The sequence below is a fragment of the Phytophthora cinnamomi genome (assembly GCF_018691715.1).
Source record: "Phytophthora cinnamomi strain GKB4 chromosome Unknown Contig6, whole genome shotgun sequence".
Lineage (NCBI taxonomy): Eukaryota > Oomycota > Peronosporomycetes > Peronosporales > Peronosporaceae > Phytophthora > Phytophthora cinnamomi.
Genome location: NW_027150939.1, coordinates 584,982 through 600,631, shown reverse-complemented (window position 1 = coordinate 600,631; position 15,650 = coordinate 584,982). Strand labels below are relative to the sequence as shown.

Sequence of the window (15,650 nt, the reverse complement as noted above, 5' to 3'; positions counted from 1 at the left end):
TCTTCACAGCGTTCGCGCCCGTAGTTATTGCACAGGAACAGCATCACTGTGACGTGGCCTCCTTGTACTGCGTCTCTCATCGCACTTGGTGAACAAGTGCCGGCTCCGTTAGCATGAAGCCATTCTAGTACGTGCAAGTGGCCCCCGGCGGCAGCCATGTCAACCGTGTCGGAGGTCAAGCCATCTGTTGTCTTCAATCGCAACCACTTGAGAACGTCCAAATGACCTCCCGATGCTGCTAAACACACCGCCTTGAACGTACAACCTTCTCTGCGGTTCTGATCAAGCCACTCCATAGTTTCCAAGTGGCCACCATAGGCGGCCCAATCCACCGCAGCGGTTGTGCAGCCCTCTGACCGATTCTCGCTGAGCCATTTCACAACGTCCAAATGCCCGCCCTTGGCAGCCCAATCCATAGCTCGTTCCGTACACCCTTCATTACGATTCGAGTGCAGCCACTTGACAACTTCCAAGTTGCCATTACCAGCAGCTTTCTCCATTGCAGACACGCCGCAGCCTTCGCCACGCGCAGAGTGCAACCACTTGACGACGTCAAGATGACCGTTTTCAGCAGCTCCGTTCATCGCGGACACTGAGCACCCTTCTGGTCGATTGTCATGAAGCCACTGCACCAGCTCCAGAAATCCTGCGCCAGCAGCTCCATCCATCGCAGCCGTGGTCGCAGGGCATTTGTGTGCATCCAGCCACTTGACAACTTCGAGGTGCCCTCCATTTGCGGCTTGGTTGATGCAGTCTGTCGTCAGCTTCCTCTCGCTAACCTCTTCGTAAAGCCATTTCAGAACATCTAAGTGCCCGGCCGCAGCTGAAATGGGTAGGGCGCTAGCGAAAGAGTGCGCTAGCCCCTGTGCGTGTAGCCATCGTAGGAAGTCCAGGTCTCCATCCTTAGCAGCTCCGTCCACGCAGTCGGTTAGCGGCGCGGCATTACAGTGCGTCGCCAACCACTTTACAATGCCCCACTGGTGACCCTTGTGCGCTCCTCCCATCAGCGCAGCCATGAGTGCAGATTTATTGCGTTCCACCAGCCACTGCACCAACTCGAGTTGTCCTGTAGCCGCAGCATCGAACGCTATTCTCCAAACAGCCTCTGCATTGGGTGCAGTATGCTGCTTGAGCCACTCGATCACTTCGGCCCGACCTCCACGGATCGCCTCACACCACTCCAGACCTCCCCAATGAACTCGGGTCTTGTGTGCTTCATGCAGCCACTTGAGAACGCCCAGCTCTCCACTCAACGCAGCAGCATTCGCCGCCGCAGATAAAGGTCCGTCCTGCAGGTAGCTCTCCGCGAGCCACTTCAACGATGCCAAGTCTCCACGCCTCGCAGTCTGAGCAACAACCTCGTCAAACTCCCATTCGCGGTACAGCGACTCCGGTGGAGCTCGTCGACCTGCAACCAGCTGCATGCAATGCAGACTCGCCGTGCGCTCATACACAGCCGCCAGCGACCATGTCCGCGACTGATCGTCGAGAAAACCATCGATGCGCTGAGCGACGTGCGGGAGCTGCTCGCCGCTGCGCTGCAAGAGGCATTCGCGGTACACGACCGCAACACTCGACCAAAGCGTGGAGTCAAGGTTAGCGTGCTGCTCCATTTGGGAGACTGACGAGCTCTGCGTCCAAGATGGCGAAAGCGATTGTGAGCCTTATCTGAACCGCATAGGAGTTATTCCTTCTTGTCCGCCGTCAAACGGAGCAGCTCTATCCATCGCGACAACGCGAGCAAGCAAGTATTACGTGCATAGAGGTGAGGTCTGCAGAATGTGCCTATGGTTGTTTCGAAGTAAGATTTAGTCAGTAGGGGTCGACAACGGTAGCTTGACAAGGATTAGTTGTTGGCCTCGGTACACGTATTCGAGGTGCGGTATATTACGAAATCGCTTACGGGCCCTAAGTGTTGCAGTCAGTGCTATTGTGTGTTCTTGCACATCGATGTTGTAGCTCTTGCGCGTCGTCCTCTTCTCAAATGAAGTAAGTGGGGGGCGCCAAGGGTACAGGATGACACTCGAATTCCCATAGGTTAGCCTTCTTCACGTGCGAGGACGCCACTTCCAGACTGCGCAGCTGTCGTTCTGGTCGACGATCTCCATGCTTTGGTTCCGCATCCACTCGTTGAAGTGCCAATCGCGTCGTGCTACCTGAAACTTGATGCCGGGTTCGAGTTCGTCGCGGCATGTCGAGAGCAGCCACGCCACCATCTCCAATCGAAGGCCTCGTAGCATTACGTCGCTGCGGAGTGAGCACCTGAGACCTTGCTCTCGACGAAGAAAAATCGCGACGTCGAGATGACCTCCAGCGATGGCTTTGTTCAAGGCAGATGAGGTGCAGCCCTCGGTGTGGTTGCGCTTGAGCCATCGCACAACGTCCAAGTGCCCATTTGCCGCTGCTGCCGACATTGCTTCAGGTGTACAGCCAGCAGTGCAGTTGGCATGCAAATACTTGACCACATCCAGATGTCCTTGGCGAGCGGCGCTGTCCATCGCCCAGGTAGTGCACGATTTGTGGAGTTCTTCGTGCAGCCACTTGACCACCTCGAAGTGACCAGACGCAGCGGCCAAATCCATCGTCCACTTGCCGAAGCCTTCGCTTCGGTTCGCGTGAAGCCATTTTGCTACGTGCAAGTGTCCTTGGTGACACGCGCAGTCCAAGGCTTCAGTGCTGCAGCCCTCGGTTCTGTGGGTGTGCAGCCACTTCACCACCTCCAGGTGACCGAACTCGGCTGCACGGTTGACCGCCGCAGGGCAGTAAAGCTGCTTGTCGGTAGTATGAAGCCACTCCACAACGTCCAGGTGGCCATTGCGCGCCGCTCGATCAAGTGCTCGAGAGGAGCAGCCCTTTCGCCGGTAGGAGTATATCCATTGAACGACCTCGAGAAACCCGTTCTCGGCAGCGGCGTCCATATCTAAAGATGCCGACGGACATTGCCGAGCAGAAAGCCACTTTACCACATTCAACTGTCCGCCACGGGCTGCCTCGTTGAAAACAGACGAACTCAACTCCAGCTTAGCAGGACCGTCAACCAGCCACTCGAGGATAATCAGGTGTCCGTTGAAAGCGGCGGACTCAAGCGCGTGGGAGGTAGGTCGACCAAAGCCGTTTGAGTACACCCAGTGCAGGAAATTAATATCGCCGTCTGCAGCAACAGCAGCCATGTCAATGCTGGGGTCTCCCACCTCGCAGTTCATCAGAATCCATTTCGCGATATCCCATTGAGACCCTCTTTGCGCTTCGACCAATGCATTGAAAACTGGTAGTTCGTAGTCTTGGTACAACCATTGAACGACATGAAGATATCCCGCTCTCGCTGCGACCAGCATCAACGGAGGGCCAACCTCCTTGTGGGGTTTTACGTGGCGCCGCAGCCACTTTACCACGTCCTTGCGCCCCGCCCGGACAGCTTCACACCATTCCGCACCGCCCCATTCGACTCGGCTGCGGTGGGTCCGGTACAACCACTCCAGCACATCCAGTTGTCCTTCTCCAGCTGCCACCTCCGCGGCCCGAGTCATCGACACGTCTGGAGCGTACACTTCAGCGAGCCATTTGAAAGCCTCGATATCTCCACGCTTTAGAGTCATCTCGACAGTGTTGTTGGTTATCCACGAATGGAAGCACGGTTGCAGGTCCTTCGGTTCTCGAGCAGCGAGGTACTTCATGCACCGCAGACTGCCTGTCCGCTTGTAAGCCTCGTCCAGCGACCATTCTCGCGGGTGTTCATCGAGGAAGTCGTCGATAGCGAGCGACACGTGCTCAATCTCGAAACCGCGAGCATGGATACATTTGCAAACCACGGACTGCACTATAGTCCGCAGAGGGATGGCATCGACCTCGATACCGTTCGGCGCAGTACCCTCGGATAGCATCCTTCCTGCATCCACTTGCTACTTCCGCAGATAATTGGAGTATGGCCACGCGAAGAACGCGGTGGACTGAGTCCACTGGACTCGCAAGCAGGCAAACTCCCACTGCGAAACCATCATGCCATCCCTGCTTCAAGAGGTGCTGTGCCCGTTCACGAGCAGATCGTTTCGGGGCATGCACTCATCCCGTGCTGACCGAACCTGACGAGGGTGCGCTTCGTGGTCCGCGAATGCCTTCAGAAGACCGGGGTTGAGCTTCCGCACGTGTGGCGCGGCATCGACGACTTCGTGAGCGAACTGCCGTGCGGTTGGCCTCTTGCTGAAGCTTATCTACGCACGGGGAGTCTGCGGTGCATGCAGTACATGGCTGCCCGCGAACCCATGGCTGCCCGCGAACCCAGGGCTGCGAAATACCCATCCTACAGAACGTGGGTGGTGAACAGCGTCGCGGCGTTGGCGACGGATCACGGAGATGCCAGGGCGCTGGAATGGCTTGCCGACAGCTATTCGCCGACCTCCCCTGCTAGGGTGAAAGATTGGTGAGACAGCGAGCATCTCTTGATGTTGAAGCGAATACAAATCCCTTTCCGAGGTCACTTCAACAAGGTGATCCCATGATGAGTGCGATCATAGAATGCCGAGGGTAAAACATGAGAAACAGCTTTTGGAATTAGGATAGCACTACATGTACTATAGTTGCTGGTGGTGCTCTACGCATTTCGTCGCCAAACCCAGTCGCTGTAGCAGTCGCCCTGGTATGTTCGCCTCAGGTTGCGACGCTGCACCCACTCGTTCATGTGCCAATCTCCTCTGGACAACCGAAACCACACGCCGTCAAGCTCTGCGGGGGCCTTTTCTAGCAGCCACTGCACAAACTCCAAGCGCGGACTCTCGATCACGTTGCCTGCTGCGTAAACCACTTTCAGCAGCCGCTTTTCACGCAGAAACAACACAACGTCAAAGTGACCTGCAGCGATCGCTCTCGCCATCGCGGTGCTGGTGCACCCTTCCGACCTGTTCTCGTGAAGCCACCGCACAATTGCAAAGTGACCGCTTGCAGCAGCCGAGCTCATCGCTGCGCTTGTGCAGCCTTCGTCTCGGTGCTGATGCAGCCACTTTATCACATCCAGGTGACCTTCTCGTGCTGCGCTGTCCATCGCCCAGGTTGTGCATCCTTCACGCCGATGAGCGTGAAGCCATTTCACGATGTCGAGATAACCGTACGCCGCAGCCCAATCCATGGCGAAGGCAGAGCAGCCTTCCGTGCGGTTGTAATGGAGCCACTTTACCACATCAAGATGACCAAGTCGCGATGCGTAATTCATCGCGTCTTCAGTGCAACCTTCGCTGCGGTGTTCATGTAGCCACTTGACGACATCCAAATGGCCATTTGCTGCAGCGCTATCCATGGCAAACGGGCAGTAAAATTTCTTGCCGGTATTGTGGAGCCACTTGACGACCTCTAGGTGCCCGTTGCGGGCTGCGCCATCCAACGCACGTGACGTGCATCCTTCCTCTCGATTAGCATCAAGCCACTTCAGCAGCTCTAAGTACCCGCCTTCAGCAGCGTGGTCCACTGCCGCCGCAGTAGATGGGCACTGTCGCAAATGGAGCCACTTTAGCATCTCAAAATGCCCACCGCGGGCCGCTTGAGCGAAGACGGAAGCACCTAACTCGATCTTTGCATGGCCGTCATGCAACCACCCCAGCACATCCAGATGCCCGTTGAAAGCTACAGCGTTCAAAAGATTGCTGCCTCCCAGCTCGACCAAGGCGTGCTGTTCGCCCACTGCAGGAACGCCAACCCGCCGTCTTTGGCGGCAGCATCTCCGTCCACCGTGCAGTCTCCAATTTCACAGTTCGTGAAGATCCACCGAACTAGCAGCCACTGATGCCCTTCCTGCGCTGCTTTCAAGGCTTTAGCGACAGATAAATTGTACTTCTTCAGCAACCACCGCACGATATCGAGATCCCCAGCTCTCGCCGCCTCGAACATGACGCGTGGGGCCACCTCAGGATGCACCGGAATGTGCTCCATCAGCCACTTGGCCACCTCCGTTTGGTCTCCTTTCACTGCTTCACACCATTCCAATCCGCCCCAATGTACTCTGCTTCTCTGCTCTCGGTGCAGCCATTTTAGAATATGCAAGTGTCCACTTTCAGCTGCTGCAGCTGCTGCACTCGACAATGAGGCTTCAGGCAGGTAGGTCTCCGCGAGCCACACCATCGTCTCCAGGTCCCCCCGAGCTGCAGCCGCCCTCGTAATGTTGCCGAATTCCCAGCATTGATACAGCGGTTCAGGCCCGTTGTCCGTTGGTGCTCGAGCAGCCAGCAGCTTGAGGAATCGGAGACTTCCCGTGCGTTCGTATGCACTGTCGAGAGTCCAATGCGAAGCCAGATCACCGAGAAACGCATCGATCCGTCGAGCCACGTGAGGGAACTCGCCTTGGTCGTCGTGGAAGCACTCGCGATAGACAACCTGCACAGCAGTGAGCGCCGCCAACTCATCCCGAACGGAGACCGTCGTCGCCATCTGGAACGCTTTCTTGAATGGAATTTCAAAGACGAAGAGCAAGATTTGTTACACCAGACATTGGGCGGGCTGCTAGTGAAAAGATACGTGTGCGTTATAGACTGATCAGCCGGAGCTAGACCTACGCTGCGGACGGCGCTGGAGGCACGTCCAGCTCGGCTTGGATGGCATTAAGCTGCAGAAACAGCGAGCGCAGCTCAGCGTGTGATATTTCGACGTCCACCCTCTCCGTCTGCAACAAATAGCGACGTTAGATGGATAGATCGGTATGCTTGCATGCCTATCAACGGTGGCATCAGCTCGTGCAGTCGTACCTCGCTCGTGGGCGAGCTCTTGTCTGCCAGCTCCAGTTGGAAAATAGCAGTAGGCTGCAACTGCCCGCTGAGCTTGCTGCTCCCCATCTCCAAATGCAGACGCCAGTCTGTCTTCTGCAGCGCCAGCGAGGGGGTCTCCACCGTGTGGAGCGCTGCGATCTGCCCCGCCACCGCGCGGCCTTTCTTCCTCCACGTCTTCTCCACTGCGTGCACGACGCTGTCGTCTACGTCGCGCGACAGCAGCAGGTTCCGGTCGACCTGTCCGAAGGTGGCGGCGTCCCGGAAGATCTCGACGGCGACAGCGACCACCTCGTCGATCTGCGCGGTCGACAGCCCCAGCATCGTCTGCAGCTGGCCCTTCTCGCCGGTAGTGAACACTTCGCTCTCCTGCATCAATTGGCAACAATAGGCCAGCTCAGCATCCTGTACCTTATTGTGTCAGGATCCGCTGCGGGGGGATGTACATTGGCCGCCATCTTCTCCAGCACGCGCGCCAGCACCTGGCCCAGCTTGTCCCGCGCCACGGCGTTGAGCACGGCGTACGTCTGGACACTGCACGCACAGCAACAGCAGCAACAACAGCCCAGTCAGTGCATACGCGGCGACACAGTCGACTCTACCAGCACCTCGCACCTCGTCATGACTTAGGACAAAATCTCCCCAATCAAAACATTTTGCATCCGAAATATCACGTAAACTCCCCACAACAATTTATACCGAAGCGACGCGCCGCATGGGGAACTCGCTGGCGCGCGTGAACGGCAGGCTGTACGAGGTGCTGGGGCCGCTGGGGGAGGGCGGCTTCGCGCACGTGTACGAGGTGCGGCGCGACGGCCGCCGCGGCGCGCTCAAGTGGACGCGCGGCGTGACGGAGGGCGAGGACCTGCAGCGCTTGCTGCTGGAGATCCAGGTACAGCGCCAGCTTCAACATGCCAACGTGCTGCCTCTGGAAGCTGCCGAGGTGAGGCGGAGCGCCGAGGCGCAGGGCCGCGCAGAGAAGGAGGCGCTCATGGTGTTCCCGCTAGCGACCAGGGGCTCGCTGCAGACGCTGCTGGAGCAGACGGCGACGCGGGGCGCCGCGGCCTTCACGGAGGCGGAGTGTCTGCACTTCTTCCGGAAGCTGCTGGATGCCGTAGCGTCGCTGCACGCCCTCGGCTTCGCGCACCGCGACTTGAAGCCTGGCAACATCCTGCTGTCCGAGGGGGACCCGGTGGAGCCGCTGCTTATGGACTTTGGCTCGGTCGCTCCGCTGCGCGTGCAGCTGCGAGGGCCGATGGACTGCAGGAAGCTATGGGAGGACGCGGCGAGGTACAGCAGCGCGGCGTATCGCGCGCCGGAGTTGTGGGACGCGAGTGCTGGCGCGGCGGAGCTGCGTGTGGTGGATGGACGCGCAGATGTCTGGTCGCTGGGGTGTGTGCTGTACGCGATGGCGTTTGGCCCCTTCTCTCCGTTTGAGCACCCGCGCGATGGCGTGCAGCAGCTCGCGATCGTCAACGGCTACGTGAACTTCCCGCATGGCAACATGCAGTTTGGCCAGGTCTTCAGCGCGACGTTCACGGCGCTAATCAAGTGGGTCCTCACCTCAGACGTAGCAGAGCGCCCGAAGCTCGACGGTGTGCGGGTGTGCGTCAACCAGCTCCTTAATCCAGTACCTCCCAAGCAACCCTCCGTTAAAATGAGAAGGTTATCGTCAAACAAGCATCGCCACAGTGCTGCTGAGGGCTCAAAGTCCTATCGACAGCCTGCGGTCGACGAACAGAACTGGGCTGATTTTTCAGCTTTCGAGGAGCCACAGTCGATGAGCTCGGAACTGTCGTTATCCATGGCAGTGCGCTCGGTATCGACAGCATCGAAGCCGCCGCTAGCGAGTCGCAAGAGCAGTTCACGGAGAATTTCTGGGGTGAAGCAAGCCAGTGTGCCATCGATTTCCAGTGGAAGCGCTCCTCAGAGTAGAAACAGAGAATTAAGTGACCCCAACCGAAGACGCGCACTGTCACAAACAGGCAAGCAGCTGTGGGTCAAGGCGTTGGAAGCCCAAGAAGAAGAATAAATTGCATTTCCTTAACTGCTGCGTGGCAATTTGTCACGTGCCCATTTCCATAAAACTAATACTGTCCTAGCCTTCCGAAAGCAGGAACCACGTGGCGGAGATGCCAATTACCATGAAGAACGCGACGACAATCCACAATGCAGTGATCCATAGCTTTCCACCTTTCACTTCATCCCACGGATACAGCCTCGCGAAAAAGATGACCGGGAAGGCGAAGCATATCATGAAGCAAGTGCTGGCTCCCGTGAGCCCGAATACAACCTCGATTCCGGGGACGACAATCGCAAGAAGCACCTGCGATAGCAGCAGGATTGTAGATCCACCCAAGCGCGTCGCGAAAGCGATATCGTCCAGGTTGGTCGTGTAAATGAGTTCCTCCAGTACGCCACGCAGCGGATGGAACAACAGCGGGAATGACAGCACGACGGTGCTGAACACGGCAACAAGCGGCACGTCCATCAGGGGGTCGTTCTCAAGATTCAGCAAGACGTTGCCGCGCACAGTCACCGAGTACAATTTCTCGGCGAAGTACCCGAAAATCGCGTAGAAGACGACGCAAAAAGCACTCAGTCCGTAGATGCAGCGCGACATCTTCCAACTCGACTCCTTCAGCGGCTCGGCGAAACTGCCGCGGAGCTGGATGAACAGCGGGACCAGGTTCAGGTGCATCATGAACGCGTAGTTGTAGATCGAAATCGCGTGGGAAAAGCGCGACAAGGCCGACCCCGTGATCACCGTCGGCAGTTTCGCAGCCGCGGCCGCCGCCGCCGCTTCCTCGGCCGCTTCTGCTGCTGCGTTCGCTGCGGCGGTGATGGCACCAGCAACCACTGCAGTGTTGTTGCCAGCAACGTTGTCACTGTCCGTGTCGCTCCGGTCCAGCGCGAAAAAGGATCGGTAGATGACAGCCACGACCAGGTAGATCGAGAACAGGAAGCCCAGGTAGCTCGAGATGTGCAACTTGGTCAGGTTCTTCATCAGGCACAGCGGGAACACCACGAGCACGAACACGGCCCACATGGTGTAGTCTCCGATCTGGTGCGCCGTCGCCGACAGCAGCGGCTGCGCGTGGGCGCCCGCGATCAGGCGGTAGAACATGACCACGAGGAAGGGCGCGATGTCGCGCACGATGCGCACGCAGCCGACGCAGCCGCCGTAGATGCCGACGGCCGTGATGACGGAGACGGCGTAGCCCAGCGCGTCGCCCCCGGCTGCGACGGCGATGGCCTGGAAGGAGGCGAACTTGCGGCCCGAGCCGATGTGCTCCAGCTCCTCCTCCTGCTGGGCCAGCTGCACGTGCGCCAGCAGCAGCGCGTTGGCCGTGAGCGCCATCCCCACCCCCACGACCACGACGCCCAGCAGCGCCGCCCACGTGGGCACCAGCAGGAACGTGTAGGGCACGGACAGCATGCCGGCGCCCACCGTGGACATGGTGAGCGTCAGGAACACGTGCAGCTCGCGGTGTCTGGGCTGCGGCTTGTTGAAGGCCAGGCGGTGCGGCCGCGGCGACGGCGCCGGCGACGTGAAGAGCGTGGGGAAGCCCGTCTCGAAGGGCGAGCGCGGCGTGGACGCGGGGCTGCGCGCGACGCTGCGGCGCCCCACCAGCAGCGGGCTGCTCTCGCTCACGGTGATGGTCGGCATGGCGGGTGTCCGAGGGATTGCGCGCTTGGAGGCCGAAGCGACTGTGGCCCGCGGCCGGTAGCCGCTTGCGCAGCGCGCCGCAATGAGCTTGAAGCGGACGGAGACCAATGGGCGCAGGAGTTGAAGCGGCGTCACCTCTTTCGCGGAAACGCACCCGGTTTTGGAACTCTTCTGGGTCATGCTTACCGATTCCGAAACGCACTCATCTGACGCATCACGGTACGTCGTTCTGATTCATATGTGTACCACACCACGACTTTCTGAGCCGGACCGGAGCGAAGCCGCGGCGAACGTTCCGATTGGAGAAAAAGGCAACATCAAGACCATCACTCTCGTCTTCTCGACCACCATTCATTCCCGCTTCAACTTCAAAACCAGTGCGAGTTGTTTCAGCTCATTCCTCGATTTGCCTGCTACCCGCACAGTGCGAGTTGTTTCAGCTCATTCCTCGATTTGCCTGCTACCCGCACCCTTCAGCAACGCACAGCAATAACGATGGCGACGACCTGCCCGTGGAAAGTGACCGCCCCCGCTTCTGCGTCGACGCAGCAGCCGTCCAGCCCCACGCTACAGGAAATCATGGACGAGGAGCTGGCCCTACGCCTGCAGGATGAAGAGTGGGTCCAGCTCGCGGAGCTCGACGCCGGGGCAGCACTCGACCTTGAAGACAGCGAGGACGACTTTGAAGAGAAGGAACCGGCGCCGGTGTCAGCCGTGCAAGACGACCGAGACGACTACGACGAGAGTTACGACCTGGACGACGATGCATACAGCGACGAGTTTGGAGATGGCCCGGGATTTAAGTCGCTTCGCGAGTCGATGCGCCGCCAGGCGAAGCACGAAGGCCATCGCGGCGCCTTCCTCGCGAAAGCTCACATCGACCTCGGCAGGAACGGCAGCGGAGCACACGAGAGCATGTTCGACGAGCAAACGCAGGCTGTTCTGCGCAAGTTGGTGCGCAAGGAGCTGGTGACAGCGGTGAAGACTCGTGTGCACTCGGGGCGAGAGGCCAATGTGTTCCATGGAGTCGGACTAGAAAAGGCAACCGGACAGGAGCGTGACCTGGCTCTGAAGATATTCAAGACCAACAAGGGCGATTTCACAAAGGGCACAGAGTGCGATCCGACCGGCAGACGATATGGCATGGAGTACGTCCGAAAGACTATTCGACGGCACCTGAAGGCCCAAAGTGAACACGAGTACAAGTACCTGAGTCGCGCGTCGGCTGCTCTTGCAGTCGGGACAGTCACCGAGACGGAGTCGAAGCTAGCGTCAGCTGGTCGGGGTGCGCGTGTTCCAAAGCCTTTCATACTCCGAGAACACGTGCTAGTCACCGAATTTGTTGGAGCGAACGGACATCTTGCTCCTTCGCTGGGAGACGCAAAGTTGAACGGCGAACAGCTCCGCAGCGCCTACACAGACCTTCTGCGCGCCGTGCGTCGCCTGTACCAGCGTGCGCGACTAGTTCACGGGAATCTCACAGAAGCGAGCATCTTGTACTACAAAGACCAATGCTGGATCATGAACCTCGGCCAAGCTGTCGAAGTCGGCTCCGAGAACCACGCCACGATGTTGACTCGCGACCTGGACAACCTCGACGCGTTCTTCCGCTCGTGTGGTTTGATCGCTGCCACGAAGCGGCAAGTCGGTCTCCTCAGCGTCGACGTCGCCAGGGAGTACGTCATGGCGGAATCCCCTGAGCAGATGCTCAGGCGCTTTCCCGTGTTGGAGCCGCTTCTGCGCGAATGAGCTCGACACGTATGCGAGACTGCAGTGAATGGCGGGAGTGCCACCGAATCATAACTACTGTGTACAGATTTCCCCGGCAAAGAGAGAATTGCGACCAGCTACATGTACATACAACAAAAATCTGTCCTCGACACGGTCAGCTCATCAACTTGAAGCGCTTGCTGGAAGATACCAGGAGGACACCTCGGCTCAGCTGGGACCGCAGATTATTGTTGATGTGTCACCTCTCGTTACTGATTTGAAATACAAACGTATTCACTCAAAAGGTCCTTCAGTATGGAAACAACGTGTTTTGTACAGTCGCGCCCGTAGCTCAAAAGTGCTGTGCTGAACGAGTCCCGTTAACACTTGTCTTCGTCATTGCTTCTACTCTTGCACTGCAATTCAATCAGCGCCTTAAGAGGTCGCCAATTCATATTAACTTGCAACAGAACAACCAGGGATGCTATCATCAGCGGTGTTGCATGTACATACGTGGACCAGGAGCAGTTACGGCTCGCGATCACACTCCACCAGGTAATCGCTTTAACCACAACCTTTGGAACAACAACTGTGGAACAGCATGCTTCTTGGCTTGGCTAAGCTCTTCGAACTAACCAGTTCTTGGATACATATGCAAGTTCAGGCCACGAGCGAATCTTTGCCGTAGCCACCTTCACGACAAACGTTTTTCGCTGGCGATGCAACAGGAACCGACCTCGAAAAACACGCACTGTATGCGTTAATCAGAGCTGAAGCTCTTGCCAGTCGAGCTCGATCCAGGATACCTTTCAGCATCGGGCGTATCATTTGGCATCGAGAGCGTATTCAATTCAACAATTGTTGCCAAGATGTACGTTGATGTGGCATCGAGCTGCCGACGCATGCAAATCGCATCAGCTCCGTCTTCCCGCATCTGCAAACGACTTGCGTCCTGGCCTCGTTATTGTTGACAGCGAATGTGGACTCGTAGCTTTGCAGCTTCGACTGGACCACCGGCCGCCAGCACCCCACCTCTCCCCTCCTCCGCCGACATATTCACCCGCTGCGTCATTCCACAACTCGCCTCGTCTCGCCAAAGCCACCCCTCCGACGATGGCGGACTACAACGTCCTCAAGACGCCGGAAGGCGACTCGGGCAGTCCGCGGATCCAGCCTCTGGTCCAGAAGTGCTCGCCCTCCACGACCGTCCACGCCGTCCGCTTCTTCATCGTGCTGGCCATCGCCGTCTTCATCTTCGGCAACATCGCGACCTGGGCGCCGCTCTACGAGCTCAACCTGCAGAACACCATGATGGAGTGGTGGAACGGCTACTCGGACATGCCCGCCATGAGCAGCCACGGTCACATGGGCTACATCCTCGATACAGGCATCGGCCGCAATATCACCGAGACCGGCCACACCGAGATGATCCGCCCCACCTTCCTCTTCATTTTCTGCATCGTCCCATTCATCGTCAGCGTGTTGCTCATCGAGTACCTGCGCCACATCAACACCGCTCGTCGGTTGACGTCGACGCTGATCTGGCGCTTCGCGATGCTCATGCGCCGCAAGCCCAAGTTCCCCGTGTTAGGCGTGTCCCGCTTCTCAGTGGGCGAGTGGATCGTCGGAGTCGTCTACGTACTCGGTGGCAACGCCCTGTGCTGGTGGTACGAGTGGGACCGTCGTGTTGACGCGGCCACGGATGCCGGCACGCTCAACACCTCCAAGTACTGGAACATCATCGGCATCAGTGCCGCGTACCTGTGCATCTACAACATGGCGTTTCTGCTGCTGCCAGTCACGAGAAACTCCGGCTGGATGGAGTTCTTCAACGTCTCGTACGCCAACGGTGTCAAGTTTCACCGCTGGATCGGCTTCATGACGGTCATCACCGGCGTCGTGCACATGCTCGGCTACTGGGTCTACTGGGTCCGTCTGGGCACGTGGCAGGTCAACCAGCTCCCGTGCACCAACTGCGACTTCACGCTAGACAACTCGGGAGGCGGCTACTACGCCTGGTTCAACTTTTTCGGATTCATTTCAGTGCTCGCCCTCGTGCTCATGATCCCCACGTCGTTCCCTATCATCCGTCGCAAGGCCTACGAGTGGTTCTACATCTCGCACTGGGTGCTGTTTGTCATCGCCGTACTGTTCGCCATCCTGCACTGGGCTCAGATCATCTGGTGGATCTTGCCATCAGGCTGTGTGTGGTTCGTGAGCCGCGCTGCTTCGAGCTGGAACGCGATGACCCCCGTATCGGTCAAGGAGTTTTCCATCATTGGCGAGGGTGATGACGAGCTGGTCAAGATTGTCGTAAAGCGTGCCGCCCCCGGCACGTCCCCGTCGTCGTCGTCTTACGACTACAAGGTCGGCAACTTCCTGTACCTGAACGCCCCGCAGATCTCTAAGCTCGAGTGGCACGCGCTTACTATCGCGTCATCCCCGAAGACCAGCCCCACGGACGTCACGCTGCTGGTGAAGCCTCTCGGTGACTGGTCGAAGAACCTGGTGCAATACGCCAAGGACTGCAACCGCAACAACATGGCATCGCTGATGTACATGGATGGTTTCTATGGTGCTTCGCTGGAGTTGTACGAAGACTATCCAACCGTGTGCTTGGTCGGCGGTGGCATTGGTGTAACCCCCGTGTTGGCCATCTTGGACGACCTCGCCGCCAAGCTGACTAACAACGGAGCTTCGTGGACCCAGCGATTCACTTTCATCTTCACCTTCCGCGAGCTGAGCGTGTTCCAGACTGTCGCCCCCGTGCTTGCCAAGCTTCGTGAGATGGATCCGCACGAACAGTTCTTCCGCGCGCACCTGTTTGCGACCGGCACCTATTCGGAGATCGAACTCAACCAGAAACTGGAGACTTCGCCGGCCAAGGAGATCCATGACGCGATGCCAGGCAAGTCCACAAGCCGAGCTGCTCGACCGTTCTACGAGCCACTGCGTTCGAGCAACACGATGCGCTTTGTCATGTACTTGGTGTTGTACATCGTCGCTATCGCAGTCGTCTTCGTCGTTCGTTGGGGAAACGGTGTTATTCAGGGAGCCAACCACTTCGAGCTGTGGCCGCTTGAGCGCGCCTTCGAGTTGGCCATGTTCTGCTTGACGATTGTCGTGGTGTACGCCTTCGTGTGGTACGAGTACACCATGTTCTGTCGCAGCCACGCAGCTACCGAGCCGACGCCGATCGCATCTGAGACCCCGCTGTCAAACTTCGCTGCCTTCGGAGGAGACGTCCACTCTGTCGGAGACCTCGTCAACCATTTGAACGTCGTGGTGGGCGAGCGGCCCAACATGCAGTCGCTTCTGCAGAGGACGCTGGAGGTGCACAAGATGGACGACGTCTCCGCGAGTCTGCTGTCTGCGGTTGGCGTCGTGGTGTCCGGCCCGGCAGGCCTCAAGATGGCGACGAACGAGGCCGTCTTCGCTCTGGGCGGCGGCAACTTCGACGTCCACGAGGAGGAGTTCGAGTTGTAAGCAGTAGTACGTGTAGTTCGAACCTAAGCTAAGCCACCAAT

At 58.2% G+C, this 15,650-nt stretch overlaps 6 protein-coding genes across 6 annotated transcripts; 3 read left to right on the top strand and 3 right to left on the bottom strand.

Annotated features, from left to right (window-relative positions):
* Positions 1-5,619: 5,619 nt before the first annotated feature.
* On the bottom strand, positions 5,620-6,411 carry IUM83_07397 (Inositol-pentakisphosphate 2-kinase; the record flags this gene model as incomplete). Its single annotated transcript, XM_067931688.1, has 1 exon — positions 5,620-6,411. One exon carries the CDS (start codon positions 6,409-6,411, stop codon positions 5,620-5,622), a length of 792 nt encoding a protein of 263 aa, XP_067799164.1.
* Positions 6,412-6,532: 121 nt separating this feature from the next.
* Positions 6,533-7,366, bottom strand: IUM83_07396 (uncharacterized protein; the record flags this gene model as incomplete). The annotated part of the gene is made up of 4 exons (XM_067931687.1): positions 6,533-6,643; positions 6,726-7,112; positions 7,190-7,277; positions 7,359-7,366. 4 exons carry the CDS (start codon positions 7,364-7,366, stop codon positions 6,533-6,535), a joined length of 594 nt encoding a protein of 197 aa, XP_067799165.1.
* A 92-nt stretch (positions 7,367-7,458) lies between these two features.
* Positions 7,459-8,678, top strand: IUM83_07395 (NAK/MPSK protein kinase; the record flags this gene model as incomplete). Its single annotated transcript, XM_067931686.1, has 2 exons — positions 7,459-8,294; positions 8,555-8,678. The coding sequence occupies 2 exons, from the start codon at positions 7,459-7,461 to the stop codon at positions 8,676-8,678; spliced, it is 960 nt and encodes a 319-aa protein (XP_067799166.1).
* Positions 8,679-8,841: 163 nt separating this feature from the next.
* On the bottom strand, positions 8,842-10,413 carry IUM83_07394 (Amino Acid/Auxin Permease (AAAP) Family; the record flags this gene model as incomplete). Its single annotated transcript, XM_067931685.1, has 1 exon — positions 8,842-10,413. The coding sequence occupies one exon, from the start codon at positions 10,411-10,413 to the stop codon at positions 8,842-8,844; it is 1,572 nt and encodes a 523-aa protein (XP_067798932.1).
* Positions 10,414-10,908: 495 nt separating this feature from the next.
* Positions 10,909-12,162, top strand: IUM83_07393 (Atypical/RIO protein Kinase; the record flags this gene model as incomplete). Its single annotated transcript, XM_067931684.1, has 1 exon — positions 10,909-12,162. One exon carries the CDS (start codon positions 10,909-10,911, stop codon positions 12,160-12,162), a length of 1,254 nt encoding a protein of 417 aa, XP_067799167.1.
* Positions 12,163-13,236: 1,074 nt separating this feature from the next.
* IUM83_07392 (Ferric reduction oxidase 8) lies at positions 13,237-15,609 on the top strand (the record flags this gene model as incomplete). Its single annotated transcript, XM_067931683.1, has 2 exons — positions 13,237-14,052; positions 14,833-15,609. The coding sequence occupies 2 exons, from the start codon at positions 13,237-13,239 to the stop codon at positions 15,607-15,609; spliced, it is 1,593 nt and encodes a 530-aa protein (XP_067799168.1).
* Between the last annotated feature and the right edge of the window lie 41 nt (positions 15,610-15,650).